The sequence below is a fragment of the Mesoplodon densirostris genome, chromosome 5, assembly GCF_025265405.1.
Source record: "Mesoplodon densirostris isolate mMesDen1 chromosome 5, mMesDen1 primary haplotype, whole genome shotgun sequence".
Lineage (NCBI taxonomy): Eukaryota > Metazoa > Chordata > Mammalia > Artiodactyla > Ziphiidae > Mesoplodon > Mesoplodon densirostris.
The window spans coordinates 11,223,293-11,246,423 of NC_082665.1; the positions used below are offsets into that span (position 1 = coordinate 11,223,293).

The 23,131-nt window shown below is 41.3% G+C and overlaps 2 protein-coding genes across 6 annotated transcripts in view; both read right to left on the reverse strand.

Annotated features, from left to right (window-relative positions):
* The window catches only part of SLC5A3 (solute carrier family 5 member 3), a 33,721-nt gene extending 13,456 nt beyond the window's left edge, over positions 1–20,265 (reverse strand). The window contains exon 1 of one of the 4 annotated variants that reach the window (XM_060098523.1): positions 20,176–20,265. The gene's annotated coding sequence lies outside the window, so the exon portion shown is untranslated. Of the gene's footprint in view, positions 1–5,692; positions 5,870–19,325; positions 19,395–20,175 lie in introns of those variants that run through there. The other 3 variants (XM_060098524.1, XM_060098525.1, XM_060098526.1) reach the window with 3 other exon arrangements.
* Positions 1–20,684, reverse strand: part of MRPS6 (mitochondrial ribosomal protein S6) — a 65,851-nt gene extending 45,167 nt beyond the window's left edge. For both annotated transcript variants that reach the window (XM_060098528.1, XM_060098527.1), the window contains exons 1-2: positions 20,642–20,684; positions 20,176–20,375 (exon numbers count right to left, since the gene is read on the reverse strand). In XM_060098528.1, coding sequence (XP_059954511.1) covers positions 20,176–20,375; positions 20,642–20,669 — 228 coding nt within the window. In that variant the 5' untranslated portion in view covers positions 20,670–20,684. The remainder of the gene's footprint in view (positions 1–20,175; positions 20,376–20,641) is intronic.
* Positions 20,685–23,131: the final 2,447 nt, after the last annotated feature.

Sequence of the window (23,131 nt, forward strand, 5' to 3'; positions counted from 1 at the left end):
TTAATTATTTAAAAGGGTACCTGTAACATTTCAGTATAAGGGTTAGGTCCTCAATTACAAAGAAAACTGTAGTTGGCAATTAGGAGATCCCTGCCTCCAACAGAGCTCCCACTGCCATCCAACATCCAAGCCATACCCTTGCCATTTTGTTCCAACTTACACACAGATAAGCCTAGCTCACTGGTCAGAAGGGCCATTTCAAGTGTCTCTCTTCTCAACGGCAATACTTGACTATCTGTCTCCTCAAGAAGGGACAAACACCCAGAGTGTTTTTATTTTTTTGTTTGGAGGGAAGGTGGAAGGGGGTATGTGTTGTAGTGGCTGCTGCAGCAACCTATTTGTTCAAAAAACAGAACGCTCAGAAACAAAACAAGCCCTTCCTTCTCCGAGCACTAGGAAGCACTGCTAAAATAAACAACACTGTTTCCCATTGTCAAATATGATGCAAGTAAGATATCTAAGCCATATTCTGCTCCCTGATGAATGCTTAGACTGGTCTAACCCCTAACTTCCCTAGAACAGCTGGCAGGTAAGCTAGAGAGAAAAGATGTTGGGCCCACAGGAGAGGAAGCAGGATGACGCCAAACACTAGCTCAAGGCCGAGTTCTCAACTCTTTCTGCCCCCTCAGATCCTTCAAAAGCCACTGCCAACAGTCCCCATCTCACTGGATACCATATCAGTCTGTGGACAGATTTTAAGATTTTTCCAATTTAAACAAAAAACATCCAGAGACCAGCACCTAGTAAAGACTGGAAAAGGAAACAAAAACAAAAACAGATCAAATTAGTTTACAGAAAGATATAAAATACTATAATACAATGCAGCCAAATTTCACATTCTAGTCATTAAGAGAGACTGTCACAGCCTTTTAGGAGATAAACTGTGCAATCCTTAAAAAATGGTTCCAAATAAAATATACAAGTTTTGCATATTTTTTCTCACTCTTTTAAAGAAGTAAACATTTCTACAACAAAAATATAACGAACACTATCCAGAGTTCCTTTATTGTTAGAAAGAATATACATGGAAAAATTTTTTCTCCAGCTAAAATGCAATTTTTTAATTTATGTTTTTATATTTCTAGGACTAAACTGGTTCACGGTTCAGATAAATCCTGTAAGTGAGAAATGTGGGACAAGTAATAAAGTAGGTATAGTAATGATAAGTATGTGGGTTGGCTCCTTGGTAGTGCATTTTTAAGAAAACGATTATTTCTATAATGAGAGTAATACACGTAGAATGTATAAAGAAATGGTCTCCTAGTTATGATGGCCAATGTAAGAAATTTAGCTGATGTCAATCAAACACAAGGGTGTTGTGAAACAGAGAGACTCTCCCCAACAGGAGGGGGCTTCTGTCTCAGAAAGCAGTGTTTTGTTGATAGTTCCACACAAAATTAAAACAAAATCTTGGTACATGAAAGTACTATTTCATTTACTTGGATGAATTAAATTACAGTTAAAGAATTAATCCAAATAAACAAGTGTACACAAATAGTTGCTGTGTTTGAACTAGAAAGAGTAAAATAGGTAAGACCAAATTTAAATCAGCTATTAAACCCCTTCAGGTAATATAATCAAAACATAATTAGTTATGACCAAATCTAACATCTCTCTTCTATTATCTAGGGAGAACATATAGTTTATCTTCCAAACTAGGAAGCTATTCTGGGACATTCTGTAAAATCCAGGATGTATGGTCACTCTTAAAAGAAAGTCATCTGCCATGAAAACCAAACAGAGAACAAGAAAAACAAACCTTCAAGCCATCACGGCTGCAAGTCATAATAAACTCAGTGAGGCTCGTGAACTACCAAAGAGTAGAACAAAGTGACCCTCAAAGTGACCCAACCACAACCTTTTTAGCTTTGGGGTCGATTTAAAAACCTCACATTCAAAAGGACAATCTGAGTCGGCAGAGCCCACTACTGTCAACAGTAGGCTTGCCAAGTCCTGCTCATTTTCTGATCCAATGGAAAATATTCCCTTTACTAACTAGTAATTTAAGGGGTACAGAATACACCGACACATCTGAAAACTTACATGTGTAGGTGGCATGGTCAAGCAAGCAGACGAGCTTTGGAGGGCTGGGGGTCCAAGCTCTGTCACTTCCTAACTGCAGGATCTTAGGCAAATAACAATCTCTATGAGCCTCAACTGGCTCATCTGTAAAATGAAAGCACCACGCAGCTCCTAATGGTTTAATAAGGAATAAGTAACACCTAGAAAGTGTGTTGCCCAGTGCAACAGGCAGGTGCTCAGTAAACGTCACTTCACTGTCTACAACTTGCATAGACTGGAAGTGGTGACATCGGTGCCTTTCAAATTACTGTCAACGATACCCCAGGTGTTTTAGGAGCCTCATAAAAGTTTATAGATAAAAAGAACTAAATAATGTATTAAATATGCAGTTCTCTCACAAACATTTTAAACAGGCTCCCAACCACCTCAACTATGAGCTCCTATCTACATCACTTCATTCAAGTTAAATACAAAAAAACTCACTAAATTTATATAAAATTCTACTTATGGACTTTTCAGACACATTTTCACTTTTGTTATCTTGATTCAAAGTCCAGCAAAGCAAACTCCTCTAGTAGAATAGGTTACTGGCGCTTGGTATATACATACTCATAACAGGGCCTTCCTCAACCCTTGCTTAACTTTAAAAATGTAGAACTTGGCTATGATAGCAGTTTATCAGTGACACCAAAAGGAAAATGAGTGTTTCTAACACAACAGATATGAATTCCAGCCAATTTTAAATTACAAGTGGAGCTGAAGACATGTAATCATATAATAGTCCCTAAAACATTTAAGGAGCTTGCCCTTAAATTTCTTTGGCAAAACTTTTCTACTATACCTACAATCCTGCTATTCAAGTTTTTGGAAGTATGTAAGAAATGTATGAAACCCGTGAATGAACTCAAAATGGCATTCAAACTGTATTCTGAGGGTTCCTAGATGGGACGTGGGGGTGTCCCATCACAGGGGTGGGAGGTGAGGTAGAGTGAACAGGGATTTAAACCCCCCTCCAGCAACCCTCTACCAACCAGAATGGCCCTACTTTTAGCAAATTATTGGGGGTGGGGGGTTAGGAGGGATGGTTTCCCATGTAAGTAATCCATTTCTTCAAATAAAATCTTATTCACCTAGAAAAGTTCATAAATCACCAGATTTATCATTTCATCCATAAACACACATCCCCCGAGATAGTCATTTTAATTTGCTTCTACAAATGTAGAAGTGTGGCTCACCAGGGGTCTTTTTGGTTTTATTTTTCGAAAGTCTCAGCAATGAAGATCTTTTGGATATGGGGGTAAATTCGAAACTACCACTGGTTTCAATCCTTATGTGGATGATACCAGAACATGTGTATGGAGCAAACTCCAATAACCTATATATTTTTAGAGAAATGAAAGTGTAAAGTAACAGAGTAGAAGCGCCTATGATACCGTATCATGTAATTCCAATGACTAAGCATTTTGTGTTAACTTTTAATGGGAAGAATTCAAGAGGCTCAGCACTAGCTGCTTGCAAACAACTAGTTATCATAAATGAGTTATAAATAACAGAGATAAAAAATAGATACCTGGCACTCAGTCCTAACACCTTGTAGGTACTGTGCCTAGAGCGCTGTATGCATTACTTTAATGCTCACAACAATTATGGGATAAATACAATTATTAGGATCATTTTACACACAAGAAAACTGAAACCAATGAGGTAGTATAACACCCCAGGATACAGCTGTTTGTGTTTACATCTGGATTTGCACTCCCATCTAGGTTTAAATTGCTTCTTCCCTTAATCACTATGCAATACTATCTTTAATGAAAAGGACATTTATTAATAGAAACAAACAATATTAATAACAGATCACTCAATATCACCCATGTTTAAAAATTTTGAGTTTGCAGAGAAAACAACTGAGATGTATATACAACAAATGTCAACGAAAGAGACTGCAAAGAGTGTACAGGATAAAATCCAACTGAAGTATTTATGTATGGTCATTTGTGATGAATATATGTATGAAGAAAACGAAGAGATTCAAAACAAAAAGTAGTCCCAGGCACAGGCTTCTTAGGTAAGTAAAAACACACAGAGCAGGAAATTCGGCTAGAAGATCAAGGCTCAACCAGCCTCTCACTCTCCAAGTCCAAGGCTTCTGCCTCCATTCTCTTTTTCAGTGTTAGAATTAAAAAATTAAGTCTCAAAGTCTGTTCTACATCTGACCTTGTTAGCACAGGCTATATGAATCTCAGCCTTCCTTCATCTGCTAACTCTTACATCCTTAAGACATTAGGTTAAAAGAACGGGCTATATGATCTATAGATATGAGTTCTCATAGCAAAATCTAGGGACCACCGTCCTTACTGAATGAAGTGTCTGTAACCACCTATCTTTTCCCTTGGGAGTATGAATAATTTGGCTCACCCCCTTAAAGCTGTTCCACCCTCAATCTTCCTCACCTCAGAAAATGGTGACTCCATCCTTACTATTGCTCAAGCCCAAAATTATCAGTCATCTCTGAAGGCTTGCTCACTTTCTCAACCCACTCATAATCAATCCATTAGCAAAATCTGTTAGCTTTCTCTCAAAAAATATATCCAGAATCAGACCACTCAGAATCTCAACCACTAGCACCCTGATCCAAATCACCATTCCATCTCATCCGGTTAACTGCCCTAGCCTCTTAACCTGTCTCCAAGCTCTGGTCCTTGGCCCACTACAGGGCATGAACACAGCAAGCAGTCACCTCTTCACTCACAACGCAAAATGTACCAGACATGCCTCGGGACCTTGACACTGGCTGTTCCCTATGCAGGACACACTCTGCACCCCCAGATTTTCACAAGACTTGCTCTCCTCTCATTGTCTTTGCTCAAAAGTAACTTCCTAACCGTCTCAATCTCTCCTTACCCTGCTTTATTTTTTCCCACAGGACTCAAGACCTTCTAACATACTATACAACCTCCTCATACTTACCGTCACCTCACTACTAAAATGTGAATTCCACGAGGGCAGAGACTCTAGTCTCTGATGCTCACTGATGTGGTCTGTGTCTAGAACACTATCTTGCACACGGCAGGTGCTCAAGTGTTTAAATAAATGAATCAAATATTAATGACTAAACACCTGATCAAGAGTGTTAAACTGGGCTTCCCTGGTGGTACAGTGGTTGAGAGTCCGCCTGCCGATGCAGGGGACACGGGTTCGTGCCCCGGTCTGGGAGGATCCCACATGCCGCGGAGCGGCTGGGCCCGTGAGCCATGGCCGCTGAGCCTGTGCGTCCGGAGCCTGTGCTCCGCAACGGGAAAGGCCACAATAGTGAGAGGCCCGTGTACCGCAAAAAAAAAAAAGAGTGTTAAACTTCCAACACTCTACATAATTATCAACAGTGGGGTTTTTTAAAAGCAGAAAGAGAAGGCAGATTAAAAGGCCAAGAAGAAGTAAAGCATTTCCTCCCCTACCAAAGTGATTTGCAATCTCAAACAGCTCTAGTTGAGTGTAGAATGACAACAAGACAAATCAGACTAGGCAAGCATGCTGCCCTTTGTTCAGATAAAAATCCCAAAGGGCCATGACATAGTAAAAACCTGTACCTGGAGCCACCACCTCATCCTACCTACCTACCTACTTCCCTTCATTGTACTAACTCCATTTCAGAATGTGTTCCAGATTTTACCTCTTCAATTGTCAATATCCAGTTCACAGTGTGCAGTGACATATGCTTCGTGTATTATGGTTGTTTCCATGCAGTCAAAAAGGACAGCCTGGTGTGGGCAAGCAGCACTTCCCTCAGCTCGCTCTATACAAATTCAAGCATCCTGCTGATGTCAACGCATGAAGCACCTCTCCCATCTCTGCCTCTCCATTACACTTGAAGAATTAAATGAAAAAGTTACTTTAATAACTAGCGCTTACCCCAACGTGAGTGCCAGGCACCATTTTTAAGCTACATGTACCGGACCATTTAATCCTCACAAAATCCCCAATAGGTAGGCATAATTACCCCCAAATTTACATATGAGAAAATTGAGGACACATTACAGGATTACTAAGGAAGTCCAGAACCATCCTCTGTAAAGTAAAGATGCAGAATGTATCCTTTTACAACTCTCCCCAGGAAGGTATACATAAAAAAGTAGAAATAAACACAGGTCAGAAAAAAATCTGCTCATCAATACAGAAGGAATGATGCAATCTGAGAATCACCTTTCGTAATCCCTAATGAAATAAGGTCCCTAGGCAATGATTACAATGGATGCTAGAACCCTGAGGTGAAAGAAAGTTTGATGGGAACTACAGAATGGATGCATGAAGCTGTCAACATCTACACCCATCAAGAATTAATCTTATCTCTAAAGGCAGACATGAATGCTATACCCAGGAACACTTGCAAAAACATCAAGTAAATACAACCTGTGGATGCTTGGATTCAGAGTCAAGCAAATCAACTGCAGAGAAACAACTGAGACAATTCAGGGCATTTGAATATGGATATTACATGTTAAGGAATTGTAGTGAGGTGGCATAAAGGCACTGTGGTTTTTTGTTTTTGTTTTTTAAGCTCTTACCTTTTAGATACATGATAAATATTTACAGGAGAAATTTTATATCTGCATTTGCTTTAAAGTACTCCAGCAATAACTGATTCTGAATCATCAATAAATGCTAAATCCAGTGGAAGACTGCTGGAGAAAAGAATATTGAGTCTCAACCAAGTTTGTCGCTCCATAAATCACTTAATAATTACTAAAGGAAAAAAGGTACATTTATAATGGAGCAATCTGGTGGATATCACCTAAACCAAATAATCGTTTGACATCCCCAACAGTGGGACAAACTGACAACCCTTTGTAACATCCCTGCCGACAATGTTTAACCTCTCTCTAATCAAGAGAAAGCAGCCAGACAAATTCAAATTGAGGGATTCTCCAGACCAGAGGGCCTGGACTCTTCAAAGTGACACTGTCCTTAATGACAAAGGCTTGAGAACTGCTCTAGATCAAAAAGACTAAACAACAACCAAATATATGAGCCTTGACTGAATAACGGACTGAAGAACTAGAGGATAACACTGGAATAACACGGTAAATTAGAACACAAATTGAACATTCTATAATTGTATTGTATTGATGTCAAATCTGAGTGTAATGGTCATGCTATGGTTAGGAAGAAAGTCCTTATTCCTAAGAAAGGCATGTCAACAATGCCTGCAACTCTTCTCAAATGATAAAAAAAAAGAGCCAGTATGGCAAATTAGTGATCTAGGTGAAAAGCATACAGGTTTTAACTGAATGGTTCTTATACTGGTAACTCTTCTAAAGGTTTAAAATTTTAAGATAAAGTTAAGAAAATATAAAATACTCCAGCAAAAAAAATAAATAAATAACGGGAAGGGGCGGTGGAGATAAAGCAAGAGTGGTAAATGGTGATAACTGCTGAAACTGGGTGATGGGTACAATACGGAGATTCGTTAAACGAGTCACCTTTACGTATGCTCGAGTCCACATCTTAATTCTCACTTCTATAAAATGGGAAAAACATGTACCTCAAGCCAACTTCATCAAGATAGATTACTAGATAGAAGTCCTGTGGAAAAAAAGTAAGCATTAAACTGTCACATGCTGTCAATTCTTTCAGGAAAGGCTTGAGGACCACCTATAAAATAAAAGCCTGCTGAACGGAATGCCATGTTAAGACAACCACTCCAAGACCTCTGCACTCATCCCTGCTCTTCTGCCCCCAGTTAACGGCCATGGCTCACTCCCTCACTGGTCTCAGCCTTGCCTGAGCACTAACGAAAATCTAAGGCCACGTTTGTCCCCTTATCCTGCTGTTTCTCTTCACAGCATTTGCTCGTTTGTCTCCCTCATTAGAATGTAAGCCCCATGAAAGCTGGAACTTTGTCCTACAGTTTACCACTCTAGTCCCCAAACACTTGGTAGTGCTGGCACCTACTCGGCACTCAAAACAGGCATCCTTCAGTCTAAAGGGACTTTATAGCTCTAATACCAGTACAGTGTACACTGTTTTCTACAGATGCAGTGATCAGAAGTATAGCTTCTAGTTTGAGACTGCCTTTAGGATCCTGACTTGGTCCCTTATTGAGCTGTGTGGTCCCGGGTACCTTTCTGCTTCAGGTTTTTCATGTGTAAAATGGAGATCACACTATCTAACCCTTAAGATGGCTGAATATTCAAAGGGTGGAGGGAATACACACACACACACATATGTCACACACACACACACATATGTCACACACACACACACACCCCTGCTTAAACCAGCCACTAAGAATTAGGTATTACAAACCATAATATAGACAGATCTCGGACATCCAACCAGGTCAACTTGGTGGTGTACCGTCAGGTTTTCTGTTCTCATCCTACTTGGTTCCAATTTTATGTTCCTAGAAGAACAGAGGCCAAGAAGTTTCTCATTTTTCCATGAGACTGAGGCCAGAAAATGTAAACACAAGAGTCTTCCTAGTAGACCAGATTCTAATTCTCCCAGGAGGCCAAGTCATAAAATAGAAGATCCTGAAATTGGGATGTTTCCTCAGGCAGATACTTTTGGTTAGAAAATTTTAAAACCTTCTAATCTTCTCCAAGGTTTGGGGAATACAGGATTTTCAAGAAGTAAACAATAGGACCATAAACAGGATAACTTTAACAGAATTTGGAAGGACTGGAAGAAATTATGCCCTGAACTGAACCTAAGAAGTGAACATAAAACTGAGGCATGGTTTTGTAGATTACAAATGCAGCTGGATTTTTCTCTTACATTTCAAAGGTAGAACTAGTAGGCTGGTATAAAAATCCAGATAAATAAGATCAGAAGTGCTTTCCTTGGATGTCAGAAGGTAGGAGATCTTGAAATTATAAGTAGCTTCCAATTATTTCATCCTAATCAGATGAAATATTTAATAAAAGAAATGATATTAGAAGGAATTTCTTTTCTTCACTTTAATCTCCTTAAACTGAATTTGCACAAACTCCTGGCCCTCAGTCTATACATAAGAATGGCATTCCTGAGACCAATCATGCTACTAGAGTCTGCTGGACTAAAGATCATCCCTGATGGAAACTCGGTGTCTAAGGTTTTCAAGGTAGTATACTTCACAAAACTGCTTTCTCATATAACTGCCAACAAAACAGAAGGCAAGCAGTATACCAGCACAAAAGAATGACAATCAAAACAACCTACTACTGGGTCATATATTTACTTAATAATGGTTGAAGCAATTTTTTTAAAAGGACACTTAAGTACACCTTCCCTGCAACAAACGCCTGGCAAAGATCTTACCCCAAAATTTCGCTTTTTATTCAGCAGCAGAAACTCACCTTGAATCCGAATCAAAACCAGTACTGAACAATGTCTTATATTCATAATTTGCACACAGGACACCTGAACAACTGAAAACAGGACGGGTATCTGGGACTTTGGTCTTCCATCCTTCTAATATAAGCAAAGACTACACATGGGTTCCCACACGAGGACCTTCCCAGCGCCTGAAATCCAAGCTCAGCTATGACCTGACCACCACACAGTCAATGTGTTGTCATACTGAAGTACATCCACGGCAACCTGGCTGTTATAGCTGCACTTGGGTTTCTACACCTGACAAAATTAAAGCATTATAATAGGCAAGGTAGGTGTCAAGGAGACACTGAAGTCTAAACAAAGACAAAACCAGGAATTTTTTTTTTTTTTTTGGCCACGCCACATGGCTTGTGGGATCTTACTTAGTTCCCCGACCAGGGATCGAACCCTCGCCCTCAGCAGTGAAAGCACGGAGTCCTAACCACTGGACCGCCAGGGAATCCAAAACCGGGAATTCCTGATGCTAGGACAGAAGCAGGGAAATGCCACTTTATGAGCACTGAGAGCTCCAGGTCGAGGTTTTAGGTCCCTACCTTCACTTGCAATTCCATTTTTAAGCTCTCATCCACATCAGCCTCTACTGAAACGTTCCCAAAGTGGGTAAGGATTCCCTTAACTAGGGCACTGTAATCATAATAAAAATGATGAGGGAGAGGGATGGGAACAAATCAAGTGTATCCTGGACTTGAGAGGTAGGGAGGAACAAACTGGACCTGAGTTTATTTGCAATTTGCTGTTATGTATCTGGAGTGGGAGTGGGGAAGTAACAAAGACAAAAAGGGCAAGTCAGTCAAGGTAATGACTTGGCTTCCATTCCATGGAAACATGAAGCCTGGACAAAAATTATAATATTGTATCATCCTCTTGTTCTATCCTCTGACTAGAAGAGCACCTAATTTTTTTCATAGTAATACTATATTCCAAGGATCATGTGTCATATAAGCTAATATGAATTTCACAGATATATCCTGAGCAAAAAAATGTCATTTTCTAGATAAAGCAGTCTTTTCCAGGAAGCAGTATTTCAAACCTGTAAGACTTTAGTACAGTGGGTGTAAACCAAACTGTACTAAGGTATGCTTAAAATAAGCAATCACCCAGACACCTAAGGAAAAAGTGGACTATGAATACCAATTTCTGACAGTTCACACTAAGTCAATACCTCAGTCTTTGTGCAACTCTCTGAAGTCTGTATGTACACTTAGCCTAAATGGGCATACATAATCCATGAGTCCAGAACTAGAAACTGATACTACTTTTAAGACATGAACATGTTTGCCATTTACTAAGTATTAGTCCTACTGTAAATCAATGACCAATTAACAAGAGGGGTTCTGTCAATGTGTGAGCAGCAATTTTTGTAACCTAAATGCTAAGAGTTCTAAAGGCAATTAAGGATGTCTTTAAAGAACATCTAAAGCCCATCATCTAAAGCAGAAATTACAAGATGGTAGCCATACCTGACCAACAGATACATTTCCTTAGGTCCATGGTGCTTAAATATTTTTAGTCGCGACACCTTAAAAATCAGACTTCCTGTAAAATCTGGATTTCCAGCTAAGAATAGGATAGAAAAGGACAAGCTGGCAAAACCTGGCCCACACTCCCCATGGCAATAATAGACTGTAGTGGTAAGCACCAGCACCACCAGCACGTGTGCGTGCACACACACACACATACAGACACACACACACACACCCCTACCTTCCCCCCACCCCTAGCAGCTCTACCATTTTACCACGGGCCCACCTAACCCTTTTCAGTCTTGAATTACAACACTCCAAACTATGACAAAATAAGGCTGATTCATACTTACCCAGTTTTTAAAACACCGTAGTCAAAAGAATTCAACATATAACCTTTCTATTTCTTAGGCAATTTTGTTAAACAGCTTTCATTAACTCATGAATATATTTACACTTCACATTGCCATCTCCAAACACAATGAAAATGACTTCAAAGTTAGCAGCATTACTATTCGATCTTCTTGGTCACATTCTTGTTTCTTCATCCACTATTATACACTCACACACACACATATTTCTCAACCCCGCTTCATACAGCACCCAATACCCTACATCACCCAATATTTCATTATGCAGCTTCAGAGTAAAATAATCAGGTAGAAAAAAGTCATAAATTAAGTCTGAAACAAAGTTGAACTTAAAAAACTGACAGTTAAGTATACATCAATACAAAATGTGCATTCTCTTGTAAATGGTCTTGTTTTTGACTTGGATCAGAGGTACCCCTGGCTTACAAGACAATTATTTAAAAATCAATCAAGCGTGTTAATGAATGTTAACATGTTAATGTTAATGAAACATATACATTCCAGCAACATATGCTATGATGTTTAAAAAATAAAATAATACTGTTGTATTTTAATTCCTTTATAAGAAAAAAATCTGTACCAATAGGAGTGGAAAAAAATCTCTCAAAATCAACAATTAAAAGGAAAGATGTAGTTTTATAATACATTGCTCCATCAAAAATTAAAAGTAAAATACTAACTGAAGACATCACGTAGCAGCAGAAATTAATTAGGCTATGATCTATCTGCTCCATGTGTTGATTTTACTGGTCATCCCTAAAGATTTAGCAATTGGCAATTAGCAATCAAACATTTACTGAAGATTAAAATACTAAGTTTTCCCTCCACCTGCCTCAAATCACCTTGACACTTAGCCTATCTAAAGTAATTCTTTTCTTTAGATTTTTCCCTGTTCTTCACTTTTCCCAACCTTCTCACTTAAAAAACACATTAAACCTAAGTACTAGTTATACAAGGTCAGATGAGAGAGATGAACATAAAGCCCAGTTGCAAACAGTTTAGTTCTTGAGGAATCCCACTGCACTCAGCCTGGGAAAGGCCAGTAGCTGATGAATAAACGCTGCACATCTGTCTGACAGAGAGGCCGTTCCAAGCAGTGGCGTTCCTTCATGGGCTCCCTCACACACACATTCTACGTTTCACGGATGCAGAAGCTAGACCTTGCTTAATTAGCACGCAAGTTATTATGCAGTATGGTTCATGTTCACTAATACAAAAATTTCTAAGCAAGTACTATATCCCAGGTTTGATTCAGTCTTGGATTCTGGTAGCTTACACATAAGAAAATTTATCTTCTGGAGTCTCTTCATTAAGAAAGTGGGAATAATGGAAAACTACACAATAAAGTTTGATAACTTGCCTGAGATCACAAGGCTACTTTAATGACATACTGAACACCTACTACCTCTAAGGTCGTGTTACCACTTTATCTTCAAAGACTCTCCAACTGAGGGATCACTCCCATCTTACAGACAGAAATGAGGATCCAAGAGGGTTAAGACTCCTAGGATGTAGGTGCCAGGAACCAAAACCAGGTTCATTGTTTCTAAAGCTCTTTCTGCTGTCCCAGTGTCAGTTCTTTGTTTACTCCAACATAACACAACCAGGGTCTTCATTTCGGATCTTAATTTCTTCCATTCATTTAGAAAACAAAAATCGGAGCACTTATTGAAGCAAAAGCCTTTGTATCCAAAACAATCATATACAAAAGTAGTAAGTAAAAAAGGGATTAAAGCTAAAATAGGAAATCAAAAAATCATACATACATAACAAACATTTTATCTACATTTAACACATAAATGTATTTGCCAATCTTAATATGGGGTCAAGCACTTGGAGAATGGGATTGATGATGTGGAGCTTCTTGCTGACCGAAGTTCCTGCTGCTTGATCTAAACTGTATCTATAAATGCATCATCTACAATCTCCGTTCCAGTTTCATTAAAGTGGAAAGCTTTAAGAAATCTTGTAAAGCAGTCTACATACAGAATCATCCTGGATTATTGTTATTCTTCCTCCAAAACTTTGTTATTACAGCCATATCTAATTCTACAGCCGTTATTTTAGTGACTCACCTTTATCAAGTTTTTCCAAAGAATCCAATTTGGTTTTCAGGAAAAAAAAAAAAGTTTGCACTCATTTCGTCAGTTTACATATTTAAATTATTATAAAAGCAAGATTACCTGCCATGAAATAGTCTTGGAAACCAACACAACTTCTGATACGCATACAACTCTCTCAGTGCAAAGTGCACTGCCTTGAAAGCAACTTACTAGCACAAGAGGTCAGCATGCTATCTCACATTCAAGAACTGTTTTAGACAGATAGAAGAGGAATCCCCATAAGGCAGCTAAGTGAACATCAACCTTGTGTGCAAAGCAGAGGACAGTAATGAAACAGACCTGACCCTCAAGAACATGTAACCTACCAAAGGAGGTATGAAACATTCACCAATTAACTGTAATACTAAATGGAAAGTGGTCCATGTGATAAGACATGGAAACACACCATGCAAGTCCAAAGGCAATATTATACTCATAACAGTGCAGGTTCTCAATATTTGTTTCATTACCAAATGAGTTAAAATGAACTTGAAGCATGTTTTCATGGAGATGATGGGGTAATACAGGAGGGCATTCCAAGAAAAGCAGTGTGACACAGGCACCGAAGGAAATAAAAGGGAATGGTATTTACAGGGATCTACAGCAGTTCTCTTTACTCAGTACGATACGAAATGGAGAAGAAATTGAGAGATGAGGTTAAAAAAAAAGATTGGAGTCATATCACAGGTGGCCTTGGATGCCAGACTTCATTAGGAATATCTTTGAAAAAGAGCACATTTCTGAATATGCTGTCATTTGGCAATGGTGCTGACACAATCAACTGATATGGGATGGTAATGATGTAATCAAAAAGGCATCATTATACAATGCTTTGTAACAATGGTTTGTGTTATTTCCTTAAAAATGCATCCCAATTTAATTCTTTCTATATTCTTGCACTCCAAAAAACATATTTACAGGCATTGATTATCCTCCCCCCAGCAATATGTTAGAGAGACCACTTAAGAAACTGCAAGAATCCAAGCAAGAAACATAAGTAGTTCAGCTAGGGCAGAGAAGAGACTATATGTGATTGAGACTGAAGGAACAAAGAGCTGGATTGGTTCAGCCACATGTGACAGAAAACAGAAGCCACAAACAGAAATAAGTTAGACAAGTTTTGGGGTAGGTAACTCATTAAGTTTCAACCACACTGAGTTTGCAGAGCCAAGGTTACATCCAGGAGGCTATAACCAGCACAGAAGAGTACAAAATGCCAGAGTTCTTGACTTGTTACGAAAAAAAAGGCAAACCATATGAAGGTCAAACCACATGAAGGCAAAGGTACAGTATATAAAGAGGAGGGAAAGGAAGGAATCAAAGCAGAAATCTCAGAAAACAGCACCATAAGAAGCTAAGAGAAATGGTGAACCTAGGAAATTATGTGTCTGTAAATAAGGGGTCAGCAAACTTTTCTTTGTAAAGTACCAAATAATAAATATAAGCAAATGAATAGGGTTATGTTCCAAAACACCTACATTTACGGACTCTGATATCTGAACTTCATATAACTTTCATAAAATACTCTTAATTTTTCCCCAACTATTTAAAAATGTAAAATCCTTCCTTAAGCTCACAGGCCATACAAATGCAGGTGACAGGCTGGATTTGGCCTGTGAACCATATAGTTTGCCAGCTCCTGCTCTAAGTACAAGAAGGATAACAGGACTGGATTAACTTTTTCCGAACTTCTGAGGGTAGTTTTTCCTTTAGATAAGTTGAGAACTTACCAAACATTCATTAAATTTGAATGATTTCTTTAAATCTAATTCCTTAAATTCGATTCCCCTAAGAGATTAACTACATGTGTTGGTAACCCTCCTTGTTGGTTTAGAACTGCCTTCCACTAAAAAGATGTATTCCTCATCTTGAACAGATAAATTCTACCTGAACTACAAATACAGTGAAGGTACTTGATGAAAAACATTACTTCAGAATTTCCTCAATGCTTTCACACTTAGTTTTCTTTAAAGTGATTTTATAATCTAAAGGTGAGAAGATTCAATAGCAGTCTGCATATGAAACATGTAGATTCTAAAAAGCAACAAACAGCTGTACTGAATGTGTGAGTCACAAATAACAAAAGAATTTAGTGCAGAATGTCAAACTTCTGAGAAGCAGTCTTCATATATACAAACCATGTCTGGTGAGGAAGGATTCCTTACCCCCAAGCCACTCCTTGTACCTTAGCTGTAAGCTCAGGGGCAGGAACAGGACTCCTTCTTCAATCACTTGCTGCGGCAATAAGCTGTAACCCAAGAAAACTTTAGTACCAAGTGAAAGTACAACATTGCCCACAAGGCTCAAGTCTTTCATTACTGGATAACTATTTTAAGTTGTCTGATTTCAAGTAGACAAAACACAAAGGGTGATTATTAAAGATACAAGCTACAAGCTAAGCTGTTAAGGGAGGGCTCACAGAAGGAAAAAGAGACTAACTTAGCCATCTGACAACTAGAACAAATATGTTTCCATTTGAACTTCTGTCTGCCACCAACTGACAACAAAAGTATCACTAGCTCCCAGTTATCAAATGTTGCCAAGCAAGCCAAGCTGCAATGACCTAAGGTTGGCCAGTTCCATACTTGAGTTCATTATTAGACCCTATGCCTACAAAAAGTATCTAAAATGCAAACATTTTGTAGCAATTACTTTCACAAGATCCTAAACTTGGGATACAACTCTAGAGTACACAACTTTTGCCAGGTTTTCTAACCAAGAAGTCTTGACTGAGGAGAAACAGAAGGGACCCTTCACTGCATTATCAGAAAACCTACTGCTTTGCACAGTTTTAGGAATATCACTACACTCCTATTTCTAAACTTATAAAACCCAAGGCATAAATTAAACTCAGTACATCGTAAAACTCTTTACTTACAGAGAACTACTTCAGTGTTATCGTAAAATTTAAAATATAATCTGATTTTCAATGAAATTAAAAATGAAGGATATTAAACATAAAATCACTTGTGAAATCTCTTTCAATGAAAAAGAATTTGATTTCCAAAGTAGCTATCTACTTTTATTCCTATTTGAAAAATTATGCAAGAGGATATATAAATGCTATTTTATTGGTACACACCTATATTCACTTAGAATTAAACTAATTATTATTTAAACCACTAACCTTTAATTCTTCATGTAAAAATTCCTTAGCAGCAATGAGAAGGCTTCAGGACAAACTATTTTCCCAGGGCTTTCACAACTCTAAATATGCCAATTGTGATCATCCTCTGGGCAAACGTGCTAAGACATGATAAAGGGTTCCTAAACTAAGTAACCAAGATATATAAATGTCCTGCATAGATCTTTTTTGAACCTCAAAATTCCTCTTCCTGAGCCTATCCCAAACGTAAAAATTTTCTACAAAGTTCACACAGCTTTTCAACACAGTGTGTGGCTTTAAAATTCAAAAATTGTCTATTCAATCTATCTTTTACCTAGCTGAAATGAAATACCAATGTGTGAAATCAAATTTCAAAGTGAAATCAAAGGACAAGCCATTTCTCAAACTCTCAGGGGAGCTCAAAAGTCAGTGTCATACCTCACCTACCAAATGCATGCCCCCTCCTCCACTACCTACCTAAACATTCCCACTGCAAGAGGTCAGGGTAGAGGGGGAGAGAAAACTCACCATCTCACAGGCAATTCGTTACTTTTTCAGTTGTTAGAAAAGGTTTTCCATATGCTGAATTGAGACTGCCTGGAACCCTGCAGCTTGTGATCTTTCTTCTACAGCTATGTCCTTCCATACTGCAGCCTTGAAAACCGTGTTTGCCAGAAAGGAATAAAACTCTTACGATGCTGACCTATGACAAGACTTTTCAATACCTTTTTCTTCTGGAGACACTTCTATCTAATGATCTACAACTGGTCTAAGCAACCACCTTTTCAAATGGCTTTAGTCATCACCTTTAAAAGTCTGGTTTCACAACATCCATTACTTTACCGCATCAACTTTCAGAATTAACCACATTTATCTACTTTTCACGCTAAATTAAAAATAGGGAGAATACAGAAAGACAACTTTACATACACACGTTTTAATAAAATTGAAGCTAAATGGTACCTGCAAATAAATTTCTTCTTGGGAGGGCTGGTATCTACATTCGTTAGTACACAAACTTGAAAGTTCAACACAAGCAGCGATTCATTATAATGGACTACCAATTGCAAACTGAGAGAAAGATAGCACTGAAACTTCTAAGTAACTAACACACAACTGTATATAGTTCAATAAAGATTCATTCTATATACTACACCCTGAAATCTTCCAATGGGGACTCCCACAAGAGTCTGTGCTACAATGCAGTGGGTCTTTAACACAAGAAATGTTGTGAGAGCTTCAACACAGTACCTGCATCTAAAATTTTAACTCTCTTCTATTCTCAGTTTTCACCCTAAAGAGAGGAATGCTCTTCAGGCCTACAGAGTACCACAAAAAAGAAACAGGAAAACCTCTCTGGGAATCCAAGAAAAGACTGCAACTTCCACATCTCTTACAAGAGTTGTCTAACATAGAATATTTCCTCAATTCCAAGATACATAAATGATCTGAGGAAGGTGGGAAAGGAAAATAAGTCATCAAGGGGTACACCATAAGAGGTATACTTTTCAGAATCTAAAAATATAAAAGATATGCATCTTAAAGTTGAGGAGTTACATGGAAAAGCCTACCTGCAAGCGGAACTGCAAACCACTGCATATTAGAAGGAAGGCTTCCCCAAAGCCTGTCAGAGATATATAAGCTCATGGTGGCATTTTCCATTCATTTCCCCCGAAGTATGGATCTTATTTTAGGATCCTATTTCCCCAAATGGAAAGCAAGCAAAACTGTTCAAAACCAGTAAGTCTTTGTTTGTTACCCATTGACAACCTACTCAAAAACAGGTTTTATGAACAATATAAAAAGAGAAATTCTTTGTCGTTTAATCTTACTTTATTTAGGTCAAGGATCTCTTCAACACAACTTCATCATTGTTACAATGTCCTTATCTGTAGCCATGGAGGCCTCCGCCTCCAGGGAGGAGTTCACCTTGATTATTTGCAAAGCGCCCCTGCCCAACCTCACCAGGATTTCAAGGAAGGTTAATTGAATTATTATTTTAACCAAACTGTACTACGTGGCTTATCTGAACTGGAGTAAAAAATGTATGATCCACACCAAAGACTGTGAATCCTGGTTGTTACAGGATACCAAAAAAAAAAGGAACACAGAGTAAATACATTTAACTAACATACTTGAAGCTCTGTTAACAAATGTACAGTACTTGGCAGCTATGCTAAAGACAAAGAAGAGTTCTGAATTTTCATTCCAAAGGTTTATGGAATGAACAAATACTATGTCTATACGTTGACTCAAATACATTGACTGTTCAATGATACTTGTTTTCTCACTAAAACAAGGTGAAACAAAAGAAATGTCAGTATCTCCATTTCCCAGGTTCTGATAGCTCCTAAAACGCATAACTTAAAGGGAGGACTTAAACTGCCACATAATTTTAAATGTTTCCTTTTCAATACCGTGCTTTTCTTTTCTTCATTGTTCCCATTCTTTTTAAGCAGTGTATTTCAGTATAGAGGGAAGAGGTCCAAGAAAGGGGCAATACTCAGGAGGCTAAACAATGCAATCTTACCCTCCCCCAAATTCAGGGAGAACAAGCTTGGGGACACAATGGCATGCCTGACCAGACTCTCCAGACCTGATCGAGAGACACTGGTGTCTTTTCCACTTTATAGTGTGCAAAGAACGGGACGATTTTCTAATGCTCTGTGATTGGCAGCGTTTCAACAGCGCTTGGACCAAGACCCCAGGCTTAACTTCCTAACAGCTCCGTTTCAAAACTGACCCAAAACATGGAATGTGCCCAAGCCTCTGGCGCTGTAGGAAGCTATCTTCCCAAAGTTCGAACATCGAATTATTATCATTTTTATTATTATACCTGGAAGGGAAGGGGGGGAGGAAAAAAAGCACACACCACACTCTACGTTACCGAATTCACGGAAGAATGGGGATTTCGGCGACGGCTTGAGGAGTACCTGACCCAGAACAGAGAACGAAGAGCTGCCTCCGGGCCGCGGGTCCCTGTCCTCGGCCACAGCGTTACCTGGAGTGAACGGACTGCAGGATCGCTTAACATCCCTCCAAACCTGAAATCCTCTACCTCAAGAGCAATCAAAAGCAGAGGGAGCCAAATTTCTTCCGGAAGGCGCAAAAAAGGCCACAACTTGGATGAATGAAACTGGGCTAAGGGCACCCGGAGCAGGATTGTCGCTGAAGTCAGAAAACGAGAAGTCAAGGATTTTTTTTTTTTTTTTTTGACGTGAGAGCCGGTTCTACGCGACCGTGGTCCAGACAATCGCACAAACACGCTTTGGAGAAGGTTTTATTGAGCGCGGACGGTTCCGGGGCGGCCGGCGGAGGCGAGGCGGAGGCGGGTGGGCGGCGGAGCTGGGCCGGAGCGGGCGGCAGCGGCGGGGCCGGCGACGAGGCAGCTTCGCGACGGCGGGCGCGGGACCCGGGCCGGGGCCGGGCGCTGGCGCGTGTCCTCCCGCGGACCTTCCACTGGACTCCCGCGGGCCGCCCCGCCCCCCGTCCCCCGCCCGCCCGCCAGACCGCCCGGCGGCCGCGTGCGAGACACACCCTCCCGCGGCCGCGCGCACGCGGCCTCGCCGGGCCGGCCGGCCCCACGCGCCCCCTCAGCGCGGACGCCCGCCGCCCGCCGCCCGCGGCCCCGGCCCCCTCCGGCCGCGCGGAGAGGGCGGGGAGGGCGGGGGGCGGCGGCCTAGCGGCTGCGAGGGCGCCCGCGCGGGAAGGCGGGCTCTGAGGGGAAGGTCACTTACCCGCTGCATGGCTTTCAGGATCAAAGCCAGCTCGTAGCGGGGCATGCCCGAACGCACAGCTTTCGGCTCCGAACCGAGCCGGCTCCCGGATCGCAGGAGGGCGGGGACCGCGGGGACCGGACAGGCAGCTGGGCCGGAAGGCTCCCAGGCGGCGAAAGCACGCTCCGGCCGAGCGAGCCCGGGCTTAAAGGCTCTGGCAGCTGCGCAGACGGGCCGCCACGCCCCCTCAGAGAGCCACGCCCCCGTAGGCCAAGCCACGCCCCCCTCTGTAAGGCGGCTGCGCCGCCCCCCCCCCCCCCCCGCACAGCCGCTCTCCCCGCCACCCGCGGTCCCCGCCGGGACCCCCACCCTGGCCCCGCAGGTGCTGCGCGGGGGGAGGCACCGCGGGTTCGGCGGAAACCTCCAGCTGCAGCCGCACGCCCCCTCCGACCCTGCCGCCGCCGCTGCCGCCGCGCTTGCTACGTACAGTTCTCGAACCAGCTGGAACTTTCCATGCCTTCCGTCTCATCCTGGGCGGCGGGCGAGCCTGCGCCCCCGTGTGCGCGTGCGCTGCGGTGCGGTCTAGCCCGTGCGCGCGCCCTTACCCCGCGACTTCTCGGGGTGAGGGGCCTGCTCCGTGGCTACGCTGCTCCGTGCGGGATCTCGGCCGGACCAGGGCCTCTCTCCGCCCCCGGCCGCGCACCCGGGTTCCGGAACGTTCCCGCTTCGGTCTGCGTCCCCCACCCGCACTGCGCGGGGGATACCGGGGCGGGGGGGCCGGCTACCCCTCGCGCCCTTGCCCACAGCTCTCCGTTCCAGTGCGGCTGCTGGCGCGGCTTCCCGGGGCCCCTTCCGCGGCGAATTGGGCGCCAGGCGCAGGCAGTGGGCCGCCGGGTTCGGATCGTGCCCATCCCTCGCTGGCTGCCCGACCTTGGGCAGGCTCCTACAAAAAGGGGATGTGAAGGGCACCTACTTCCCAGGGCTGTGATGCCTCTGAGTGAGTTGATGCTCTTAAACCGCTGAGAACGATGCCTGCACAGACCGGCATTTGTTGTTCTATGAGCACGGCCTGACCCACGTGTTGTTGCTAAGGATAGGCTAAGACTTTGGCTCAAATGTTTACTGGGCGTTCATTTAGAGAACCCGCTGAATGCTTGGAAAGCCACTTAGTAACTGTCCGGGATCGTGCGTGCCCTGGAAGGAGTGGAGCCTCATCCTGCGTACCCCTTACCCGCGCAAGCACGAACGCAGAGCTCACCTCCCTCCAGCCTTTGGCTGTACTCTATCTGGCAGGAGTTGGACTAAATGCATTTTTCTCCAGCTGCACTCTTTAGAGTTGGAGTCCCCTGCAACTGTAGCCTCTGCCCATGCTTGCCCCATTAAAATGGTCTGTAGGCGAAATGTTTGTCAACTTTTAAGTGCTTTAATAATAGGTAAAACTTACTGAGCACTAACTATGGATCAGGCACCACGCTACGATTTTTACATTGCAATGAGGCAAGAACTATTATTAACTCCACTTTAGGGATTTAGAATACAGGCACGCAAAGGTTATGATAGTAATAGAGACAAAGTTTGGATCCAGACTATGGAGACTGAGCTCATACTCTTATTCAGTAGACATGCTCTGTGTGAACCAAGAATGAGTCCCTTTGTCACCTTATCCAGACACCTTTCTATTTCTCATCCCCAACCTCCCATCCATCACCAGAGATAAGGATGGTCTGAACACAAACTCTTCTGTGATACCTGGATTTTAACATTTTCCTTTCGTGGACGACTCCACCACACATATTCTTCCAAAGAGAAACCATAGAAGTATTAATACAAATTACCTCGTTAGTGCAATTTCGGCTTTGGATATAAAGAGTAGAATATTGTAAATAAATAAGGAAGTAAGGAATTTTCTGGACCTTCAGAAGTGAGTTACAGGTTTCCCAGGATGGTCCCTACTTCAACTCTCCCTCCTGTTATCAATCATGTGTCCCCGTTTGAATGAGAAAATGTGGACCCCAAAGGAACATGCTGAGCCAAAGACCAGGGCAATACCAAGAGCTGACTTCAACTTTCAGCATTCCACCTAGGAAGCGCCACAGTTTCCCCCAGTGCCCAGGGGTGAGTGAGAATCTGGCTGCTGCTTCTCCTCCTCCCTCTAACCTGAGAAGTAGCATAAGGAAATTAGCCTGATTGCCTAATGCTTCAACACAGCACCCCCAACTCTCCCAAGCTGGTGGCTGCCTGAGGGCTCATTCCATTTCTTCTGAAAAGGAGAAAAAGGAACATTGTACTCCTTTGATTATTTGAAATGCTGATTAAAACAGGCCTTCTGTAGCGAAACTTGTAAATAAGGAAGTATCCCATGTTCAGTAGCTGTTTACTGTTCTATCTTTTGTTGTTGTTAATAAACTTTACACCCCTTCAATTTTTTTTTTTTTTTTTTTGAGCACAGCTGCAGAATGCTGGCGGGTTCATTTAAAAATAATAATAAAATCATAGAGAATGCTGCTGCAAATTTAGTGTCTTCCTACTGTAACTATAAATGTAAATTCACCAAAAAAGATTTTTGTGCAATGTATAGTCATCATTTAGAATTATAAAATATTTCTTCAGTATCCATGTATAAATTTTAAAAATTGCTCTGATGCTTAAGAATAAGCTTAACCAAAAAGGTGAAATATCTGTATACTGAAAACTACAAAACACTGATGAAACAAATTAAAGCAGACACAAATAAATGGAAAGACAGCCATGTTCATGGGTTGGAAGTATTAATATTGTTAAAATGCCAATAGTTCCCAAAGCAATCTACAGATTCCGTGCAATCCCTGTCAAAATCTCAATGACAATTTTTAGAGAATTTCTTTAAAAGAATCCTAAAATTCATGTGGAATTTCAAAAAACCCTGAATAGCCAAAGCAATTTTGAGCAAGAAGAACGAAGCTGGAGGCATTATAATTCCTGATTTCAAACTGTATTA